General features: G+C 41.8%; 1 protein-coding gene across 1 annotated transcript; it reads left to right on the top strand.

Annotated features, from left to right (window-relative positions):
- Positions 1-462: 462 nt before the first annotated feature.
- On the top strand, positions 463-1,806 carry LOC115148290 (olfactory receptor 52D1-like). The gene is made up of 3 exons (XM_029690228.1): positions 463-878; positions 1,081-1,317; positions 1,443-1,806. The coding sequence occupies exons 1-3, from the start codon at positions 496-498 to the stop codon at positions 1,804-1,806; spliced, it is 984 nt and encodes a 327-aa protein (XP_029546088.1). The 5' UTR covers positions 463-495.
- The last annotated feature ends 8,825 nt before the right edge of the window (positions 1,807-10,631 follow it).

Genomic DNA, 10,631 nt, shown 5'->3' with positions numbered 1-10,631 from the left:
ATTTGAATATCGCGCCACGGGATTCCACTGGCTGTTGACCTAGCCCAGAGAGGTTAAAGGAACATTCTTAAAGTGTTCTAAGCTGTCATCTGTCTCCAGAGATGCCCCCTAAGAATCCCGACACTTGACTACTTGTTGGTGTGTTCTCAGGGTGCCGTATGATGGATGGATAGAAAGATGGAGCAACTCCTACTGGGGGGAGGAGCATTAACAGTATAAAGGACAGTCACCTCTCACCCAGTAAGGACTTCATCACCGTCTGCTCAGATAGGTAGATAGTAATTTACAACTAATATTGTTACTATGGGCAATGCAAAATAAAATAGCAAAGTAATACAAGAATAAATTGACTATGCTGTGTAGATGATCAATGATAAACTCATTGTGAATAGCTCTCATAGTTATTAGGTGACTAGGGGACTGTAAACAGCTCTCTCTCTCTAAAGCATGTGTGTTCTGAGGTTCCTCCTGTGCTATGCTTTTTACAGGACTCTGATGTTGCGCATGGAGAATGTGTCCTACGTGGCCCTGAGGCAGCCCATCGTGTTTGAGCTGGAGGGCTTTGAAGTGCCTCGGAGCCATGGTTACCCCCTGTTTGCCCTGGTCCTGGTCATCTACTTCCTGGTGCTGCTGGGGAACATGGTTGTGATGAGTGTGATTGCAATAGATAAGACGCTACACAAGCCTATGTACGTGATGGTATGTAACCTGGCTGCCTGTGACCTGCTGGGAGGAACGGCTGTGATGACTCAGCTCATGGTCATTTTCCTGACGGGGGAGAAGAGGATTCCATACAACAGTGCCTATGCTCAGGCCATCTGTGTTCACACCTATGGTGCAGCTGTACAGACCATACTGTCAGCCATGGCCTATGACAGGTATGCAGCAGGTCATGGTAGATGAAAATGTCTCACAGTAAAGTAAACTTCTGCCTAGCTGTACTCGTCTATGGGAGAGTGAAATGTTCTCTCAGGGCCACATTTATTAAGTGGTTTCCACAAGTGCAAAATTTGAATCTGTTATTGTTAAGAAGGAATAATACTAATAGTAGTAAAATAATGTATTATACTCCAATTACAGGTATGTGGCAGTGTGTGAACCATTGAGGTACCATGCAATCATGACCACGGCCCACCTAGTTTTTGTGATCTTGCTGGCCTGGGCTGTAGCAATCATCCTTATAGCTGTGCTCTTCGCTTTGAATGTGGGTACTCCACTATGTGGCACCTACATCAGGCATGTCTACTGCAGCAACCGCTCCATCCTGAACCTGGCCTGTGTGCCCACCCCCATTAACGATATCTACGGCAAGTTTGTGTAAATGAGGATTGACCCTTGCCATTATGTTATATCACTGCAATTATGAAGTATTGGTTATTTTTTTTTAATCTTGTTTTGTCATTCACATTTTCTTTCCCATGACTTGTATTATGACTTCTTCATCTCATTCCAGGTTTGTGCATGACTTGGATTCTCAGCAGCAGTTCCTTCTTCATCATCTTTTTCTGCTATGCCAAGATCCTGTCAGCCTGTCTGATGAGGAAGAGTAACAAGGGCAGTCGTAGTAAGGCCTTACAGACCTGCGCCTCTCACCTGGTCATCTACTTGATCTACGAAATTGTCAGCCTCATCATTATCCTCAGTAACCGCTTCCCCCAGGTCCCAATGAACATCAAGAAGTTCTGCACTACCCTGATCTTCATCGTTCCCCCTCTAATTAACCCTATCATCTATGGATTTGTCACTAAAGAGTTACGCACAAGCATTATAAAGCTGTTGAAAACACGGGTTGCACCCAAACTGTAAAATGTTTGACATTTTGAATGTTTGAATGTTTACTGTGGCATCCCCACCGTACCCATTGTTCCAGATAGAGAACATGCATATAATAATAACAGAGGTCATCTAACAGGTTGCAGGAAATAAATATGGCCAATGTAAAATAAATCTGAATTAAGTGCTATTATTGTAGTGGCCTCCAGCGGGTCCCCAAAGTGCTGTACAGTATGGCTTAGTGACCATTGAATGTGTAGTGGGCTTGTAGTAGGAATACAGTATTTGTTTGAATAAATTATAATAAAAAGTTACATTCCATGTCTGCTCCCAGAAAGAGATAGCAGATAATACAAGCATGCTGTTTAATTTCCATGGTGGTTAGAATATGACACATGACTTTGTTGTGCCATTGTGAATTTGTGTAGCTGTTACATTTGTTTTGTTATACAAATGACAGCATGTTCAATGTGAATAATAAGTAAACATACATGATACCATTGATTGGGAATGCCTACTTTGCCTACTTTGCACCATCACTTGGAACATAATATAAAATAAGGCATGAAGGGACTATGAAGTGTGGCAGGTAGCCTAGTGGTTAAGAGCATTGGGCCAGTAGCTGAAAGGTAGCTGGTTTGGATCCCCAAGTCGACTAGGTGAGTAATCTGTCGATGTGCCCTTGAACAAGGCACTTATAGCGCATTCAGAAAGTATTCAGAACCCCTTGACTTGTCCCACATTTTATTAAGTTACAGCCTTATTCTAAAATGGATTAAGATCGTTGTTTTTCACCATCAATCTATACACAACACCACATAATGACAAAGCAAAAACAGGTGGAATTATTTCATGCGCATTTATAAAAACATAAAAAACTGAAATATCACATTTATATAAGTATTTAGACACTTTACTCAGTATTTTGCTGAAGCACATTTGGCAGTGATTACAGCCTCGAGTCTTCTTGGGTATGACGCTACAAGTTTGGCACACCTGTATTTGGGGAGTTTCTCCCATTCTTCTCTGCAGATCCTCTCAAGCTCTGTCAGGTTGGGTGAGGAGCATCGCTGCACAGCTATTTTCAGGTCGCTCCAGATATGTTAGATGGGTTCAAGTCCGGGCTCTGGCTGGGCCACTCAAGGACATTCAGAGACTTGTCCTGAAGCCAATCCTGCGTTGTCTTGGCTGTGTGCTTAGGGTCGTAAACCTGTCTGAGGTCCTGAGCATCTGGAACAGGTTTTCATCAAGGATCTCTCTGTACTTTGCTCCGTTCATCTTTCCCTCGATCCTGATTAGCCTCCCAGTCCCTGCCACTATAGAACATCACCACAGCATGATGCTGCCACCACCATGCTTCACAGTAGGGATGATGCCAGGTTTCCTCCAGATGTGACGCTTGACATACAGGCCAAAGATTTCAATCTTGGTTTCATCACACCAGAGAATCTTCTTTCTCATGGTCTGAGAGGCTTTTAGGTGTCTTTTGGAAAACTCCAAGCGGGCTGTCATGTGCCTTATACTGATGAGTGGCTTCCGTCTGACCACTCTACCATAATGGCCTGATTGGTGGAGTGCTGCAGAGATGGTTGTCCTTCTGGAAGGTTCTCCCATCTCCACAGAGGAATTCTGGAGCTCTGTCAGAGTGACCATCGGGTTCTTAGTCACCTCCCTGACCAAGGCCCTTCTCCCCCGATTCCTCAGTTTGGCCTGGTGGCCAACTCTTTGAAGAGTCTTGGTGGTTCCATTTAAGAATGATGGAGGCCACTGTGTTCTTGGGGACATTGTTTGGTACCCTTTCCCAGATCTGTGCCTTGACACAATCCAGTCTCGGAGCTCTACGGAAAATTCCTTCCACCTCATGGCTTGGTTTTTGCTCTGACATGCACTGTCAACTGTGGGACCTTATATAGACAGGTGTGTGTCTTTCCAAATCATGTCCAATCAATTGAATTTACCACAGGTGGACTCCAATCAAGTTGTAGAAACAACTAAACGATGATCAATGGAAACAGGATGCACCTGAGCTCAATTTCGTGTCTCATAGCAAAGGGTCTGAATACTTATGTAAATAAGGTATTTCTGTTTTTGTTTTATATAAATTTGCAAATATTTCTAAAAACCTAGTTTTGCTTGGTCATTGTGGGTTATTATGTGTAGATTGATGAGGACAACAATTATTTCAATCCATTTTAGAATAAGGCTGTAACATAACATTTTTAAAAAGGGAAAAGGTCTGAATACTTTCAGAATGCACTGTGTCATGACTGTCATGTGAGGATCACAATGGGTCAGATCAGCTTTGCAATGACTGACAACAACCAGACCCTCTCCCACCTGCAAAGGGGGGAGGAGGACACTGGCCGTTTTAACACCTCCACACCGGTCGTAAATTAAGCAGGAGAGGACTCTCTTTCTACCCTCCAGTATTGGCTAAAGGAAAGTCCCCTTGTCTCCAGAGACTTTTACCCGCACAAAACTCTAAAGTCTAAAAGTGGATAATGGAACAATAATTCTAACATTAAAAATGTGGGGAATGGTCAGTGGGGAGATATGGAAAACGAATGTCATATGGTTGATTATTTAGTGATGTCATTAAAAATCTTATGAAGGAAATATTGGAACTTGGAAAGTATGGCTATTACAGGTATGAGGTTTCATCCGGTGCGTTGAGCATATAATATGAAAAGTGATGAAGGTATTTGTGTTAAGATAGGAATGTGATTTTAGTTTTCTAAAGCGGTAATCGTTTTTGATAATATTTTACACAGCAACTAGCCATGCCACGAGTGAGGTCAGAGAGCTTGTCAGCATGACGGAATGCCCTTTTTGACCAAGAGTGCATAAAGGCTTGGAAGAGAAATCAACCTTTAGACCAGGAAATGTGAGGCGGAGAGCTACACGTTTGAAATGGTTGAAACTTTCAACCTCATCACGAGGTGAAGAAAATGAACTCACCTACCAGACCAGGACACCGCCAGTCTGCAGCTGCACGTGTACAGTGATTAGGAACTTTGACTATCTATCCGAGGTGGAGAAAGGAGAAGGTCACCTCAGACAATCACTGGTACAGCTAAGTAGCTGTTCTGAGGAATGAACAACCCATGGAGACCTGACAAGTAAGAAGAAGGACATTGTGACCTCTGGTGGACAATCAGAGCATGTACAAGTGGGCCGCGGAAAGGCCCAACAAACCCCTTCCAAGAAGGCTTGGTTTTGACAGAGAAAAGCGATGAACGAAGGCATTTCACATGTAAATACATTCATGATTTCTTACTCCAAACGGGCGGCGGTTCGTGTGCAAAGTATATGATTAATGTGAGAATAGTTACAGAATGTGTCCACGATAAATGTCCCTTTTTCTCTCTCTCTCTCTTTTCCCCACCCCTCTTCATTCGTTGTGTATAAGCCACCATATTTTGTCAGTCCAATAGGGACCTTTGTGTGTTTCTATTCTGTGTTATTATTTAGTTAGCTAGTAAATAAATCATTAAACCAATTTGTGTAGTACTGAATAATTGCAGATGCATAAGGGTAAGACTGTTCAGAATGATGATGATCTGATCATTTTTATAGTATTTTTTTATTTAACCTTCATATAATTCTTAGGTCTAGGCCCCTTTTTTCTCAATTTCCGCCTGAATGACGTGCCCAAAGTAAACTGCCTGTTGCTCAAGCCACGAAGGCAGGATATGCATATAATTGGTACCATTGGAAATAAAACACGTTGAAGTTTGTAGAAATGTTAAAATAATGTAGGAGAATATAACACAATAGATATGGTAGGAGAAAATCCCAAGAAAAACCAACCAGAAATTGTCTTTTTTTGAGAGCCCATGCTCTTACAATGGAAAGTATAGGGGCACACTGAATTCTAGCTCCCAGGATGCAATTCCGATGGCTTCCACAGGGTGTCAGCAGTCTATGTTCAAGGTTTCAGGCTTGTAACTTCCAAAATTAATAAGAAATATTAGTTTTGGTACAGGGACACAATTTGTGTATGCGTGCGTGATGAAGACAGAACGCACCTGCTAAAATCGGTTTCCTATTGAACATACTTCTTTCCGTAAGAAATATTATAGTTTGATTACATTTTAGGATATCTGAGGAGTAAATACAAATGTATTTTGACTTGTTGAAACAAAGTTTAGGAGTATATTTTCAGATTCCTTTCTCTGCATGTTGAACGAGTGGATTACTCAAATCGATGGGGCCAACAAAACAGACTTTTTGGGATATAAAGAAGGATTTTATCTAACTAAATGCCACTACATGTTATAGCTTGGACCCTTTGGATGACAAATCAGAGGAAGATTTTCAAAAAGTAAGTGAATATTTAATCGCTATTTGTGAATTTATGAAACCTGTGCCGGTGGAAACATATTTTGATGTGGGGCGCCGTCCTCAAACAGTCGCATGGCATACTTTCGCTGTCATGGCTACTGTAAATCGGAGAGTGCAGTTAGATTAACAATATTTTAAGCTTTTAACCGATATATGTTCCTAAATGCTTAATATCCATAATTTGTATGATTATTTATTTGAATTGTGCGCCCTCCAGTTCACTGGAAGTTGTCCCGCTTGCGGGATGCCTAGCCCCATTTACTAGGCAAGTCAGAGGTAAGAGGTTATGATTAATATGTTGACTGTTTTATGGATGTTGTAGGTAAATTCGGGAGATGGTAACTCTTTAACTTTTTAGTGACGGGGCAGTATTCGGAAATTCAGATGAATGACGTGCCCAAATTGAACTGCCTGCTACTCGGCCCAGAAGGTAGGATATGCATATTATTAGTATATTTGGATAGAAAACACTCAGAAGTTTCTAAAACTGTTTGAATGATGTCTGTGAGTATAACAGAACTCATATGGCAGGCAAAAACCTGAGAAAAATCCAACCAGGAAGTTTGGAAATCTGAGGTGTGTAGTTTTTCAAGTGATTCCCTATCCAGTATACAGTGTCTGTGGGGTCATTTTGCACTTCCTAAGGCTTCCACTAGATGTCAACAGTCTTTAGAACGTTGTTTCATGCTTCTACTGTGAATAGGGAGAGAATAAGAGGTCCTGGAAGTAGATGAGTGAGAGAATTACATGAGTTCAGTGGTGCGCACTCACGTGAGAGTTAGCTGTGTTCCTTTTCTTTTTTGAAGAAAAAGGAATCATCCGGTTGGAATATTATGGAAGATTTATGATAAAAACATCCTAAAGATTGATTCTATACATCGTTTGCCATGTTTCTACGAACTGTAATATAACTTTTTTGACTTTTCGTCTGAACTTAACTACGCGAGCACAGTGCATTTGGAGTACTCTACCAAACGCGCGAACAAAAGGAGGTATTTTGACATATATATATGGACTTTATCGAAACAAATGAACATGTATTGGGGAACTGGGATTTCTGGGAGTGCATTCCGATGACGATCATCAAAGGTAAGTGAATATTTATAATGTTATTTCTGAGTTTTGTTGACTCCACAAAATGGCGGGTTTGGTTTCGTGTCTGAGTGCCGTACTCAGATTATTGCAAAGTGTGCTTTCGCTGTAAAGTTTTTTTTAAATCTGACACAGCGGTTGCATTAAGGAGAAGTGTATCTGTAATTCTTTGAACAACAGTTTAATATTTTATCAACGTTTATGATGAGTATTTCTGTAAATTGAAAATATTGTTAATAAACTTTGGACGGAAGCTCTCATTCAAAGATTTTTCTTTATTTTTACTAATTTCTAGAATAAAGACATCAAAACTATGAAATAACACATATGGAATCATATAGTAACCAAAAAAGTGTTAATCAAATCAAAATATTTTTTAGTTTTGAGATTCTTCAAAGTAGCCACCCTTTGCCTTGATGACAGCTTTGAACACTCTTGGAATTCTCTCAACCAGTTTCATGAGGTAGTCTGTCACCTGGAATGCGTTTGAATTCACAGGTGTACCTTGTTAAAAGTTAATGTGTGGAATTTATTTAATTTTTTGAGCCAATCAGTTGTACTGGGACAAGATAGGGGTGGTATACAGAGATAGTCCTATTTTGTAAAAGACCAAGTCCATATTATGGCAAGAACATGTCAAATAAGCAAAGAGAAATGACAGTCCATCATTACTTTAAGACAAGGTCAGTCAATTTCAAGAACATTAAAAGTTTCTTCAAGTGCAGTCGTAAAAACCAACAATCGCTATGATGAAACTGGCTCTCATGAGGACCACCACAGGAATGGAAGACCCAGAGTTACTTCTGCTCCAGTGGATAAGTTCATTAGAGTTACCAGCCTCAGAAATTGCAGCCCAAATAAATGCTTCACAGAGTTCATGTAACAGACACATCTCAACATCAACTGTTCAGAGGAGACTGCGTGAATCAGGCCTTCATAGTCGAATTGCTGCAAAGAAAACACTACTAAAGGACACCAATAAGAAGAAGAGACTTGCTTGGGCCAAGAAACACGAGCAATGGACATTAGACTGGTGGAAATCTGTCCTTTGGTCTGAAGAGTCCAAATGTGAGCTTTTTGGTTCCAACCACCATGTCTTTGTGAGACGCAGAGTAGGTGAACGGATGATCTCCGCATATGCGGTTCCCACCATGAAGTGTGGAGTAGGTGTGATGATGCTTTGCTGGTGACACTGTTGGTGATTTATTTAGAATTCAAGGCACATTTAACATTTACATTTTAGTCATTTAGCAGACGCTCTAATCCAGAGTGATTTACAGTAGTGAATGCATACATTTCATACATTCTTTTTCCGTACTGGTCCCCCGTGGGACCAGCATGGCAACCACAGCATTCTGCAGCGATACGCCATCCCATCTAATTTGTCCAGAATATATTTATGAAATATAAAACTTGAGCACATTATAGAACATGGCATATATTTTAAAATATATGTTAATTTAATGTACTTTTTGCTTTTCTTTACCTCTGGTACCTTAGCATTTACCAAAGTGGAGTTTGAATGCAAAAGTTAAATAATTGAGTTGCAGTTTAAAATAAATTATGCAGCTATTGAGGTATAGCCTACCTGTCACTTATGAAGCATATTAAGTTTAGCTGTGTGTATTTCGAAAAGAGCCCCAGACAACCTTCAACTGACAGAGCAGCCATTGCAATTTTGAATTTTCTTCTGATAAAGGTGAAGAACAGCTATCACCACCAAAAATCTTTTTCATGGCTAATGGCATTTCAGTTGATTGTATATTCATAACATTGGTCCATCTAGGTACACATTTGTGGTAAGTACACTAATCATGAGAACACTCTTCTGGTCTTGGTGGATGGAATATTGAAGCACTGTTAGGTGCAGCTCGTTGCATTTCTTGCAGGGTCGTCTGAGGTGGCAAGCATCTAGTTTGTGGGATAGTCCGCACTTCCAACACTGTTGTCTATCCTTTATCCACTCAATGATCTCAAATCAAATCAAAGTTTATTTGTCACGTGCGCCGAATACAACAGGTGTAGACCTTACAGTGAAATGCTTACTTACAGGCTCTAACCAATAGTGCAAAAAAAAGGTATGTGTGTGTGTGTGTGTAGGTAAGTAAAGAAATAAAGCAACAGTAAAAATACATTTGAAAATAAGAGTAGCAAGGCTATATACAGACGCCGGTTAGTCAGGCTTATTGAGGTAGTATGTACATGTGGGTATGGTTAAAGTGACTATGCATATATGATGAACAGAGAGTATCAGTAGCGTAAAAAGAGGGGTTGGCGGGTGGTGGGACACAATGCAGATAGCCCGGTTAGCCAATGTGCGGGAGCACTGGTTGGTCGGGACAATTGAGGTTGTATGTACATGAATGTATAGTTAAAGTGACTATGCATATAAGATAAACAGAGAGTAGCAAGTGGGGGGGCAGGGGGAGGGCACAATATGCAAATAGTCTGGGTAACCATTTGGTTACCTGTTCAGGAGTCTTATTGCTTGGGGGTAAAAACTGTTGAGAAGCCTTTTTGTCCTAGACTTGGCACTCCGGTACCGCTTGCCATGCGGTAGTAGAGAGAACAGTCTATGACTGGGATGGCTGGGGTCTTTGACAATTTTCAGGGCCTTCCTCTGACTCCGCCTGGTGTAGAGGTCCTGGATGGCAGGCAGCTTTGCCCCAGTGATGCACTACCCTCTGAAGTGCCTTGCGGTCGGAGGCCGAGCAGTTGCTGTACCAGGCAGTGATGCAACCGGTCAGGATGCTCTCGATGTTGCAGCTGTAGAACCTTTTGAGGATTTCAGGACCCATGCCAAATCTTTTTAGTGTTCTGAGGGGGAATAGGCTTTGTCGTGCCCTCTTCACGACTGTCTTGGTGTGTTTGGACCATTCTAATTTGTTGGTGATGTGGACACCAAGGAATTTGAAGCTCTCAACCTGCTCCACTACAGCCCCGTCGATGAGAATGGGGACGTGCTCAGTGCTCCTTTTCCTGTAGTCCACAATCATCTCCTTAGTCTTGGTTACTTTGAGGGATAGGTTGTTATTCTGGCACCACCCGGCCAGGTCTCTGACCTCCTCCCTATAGGCTGTCTCATCGTTGTTGGACACTGTTGTGTCGTCAGCAAACTTAATGATGGTGTTGGAGTTGTGCCTGGCCATGCAGTCGTGGGTGAACAGGGAGTACAGGAGGGGACTGAGCACGCACCCCTGGGGAGCTCCAGTGTTGAGGAACAGCGTTGCAGATGTGTTGCTACCTACCCTCACCAACTGGGGGCGGCCCGTCAGGAAGTCCAGGATCCAGTTGCAGAGGGAGGTGTTTAGTCCCAGGTTCCTTAGCTTAGTGATGAGCTTTGAGGGTACTATGGTGTTGAACGCTGAGCTGTAGTCAATGAATAGCATTCTCACATAGGTGTTCCTTTTGTCCAGGTGGGA

Source organism: Salmo trutta, chromosome 15 (assembly GCF_901001165.1).
Source record: "Salmo trutta chromosome 15, fSalTru1.1, whole genome shotgun sequence".
Taxonomy (NCBI): Eukaryota; Metazoa; Chordata; class Actinopteri; order Salmoniformes; family Salmonidae; genus Salmo; species Salmo trutta.
Note: the sequence above shows the minus strand (reverse complement) of the source record. Positions and strands in the feature narration are given on the sequence as shown.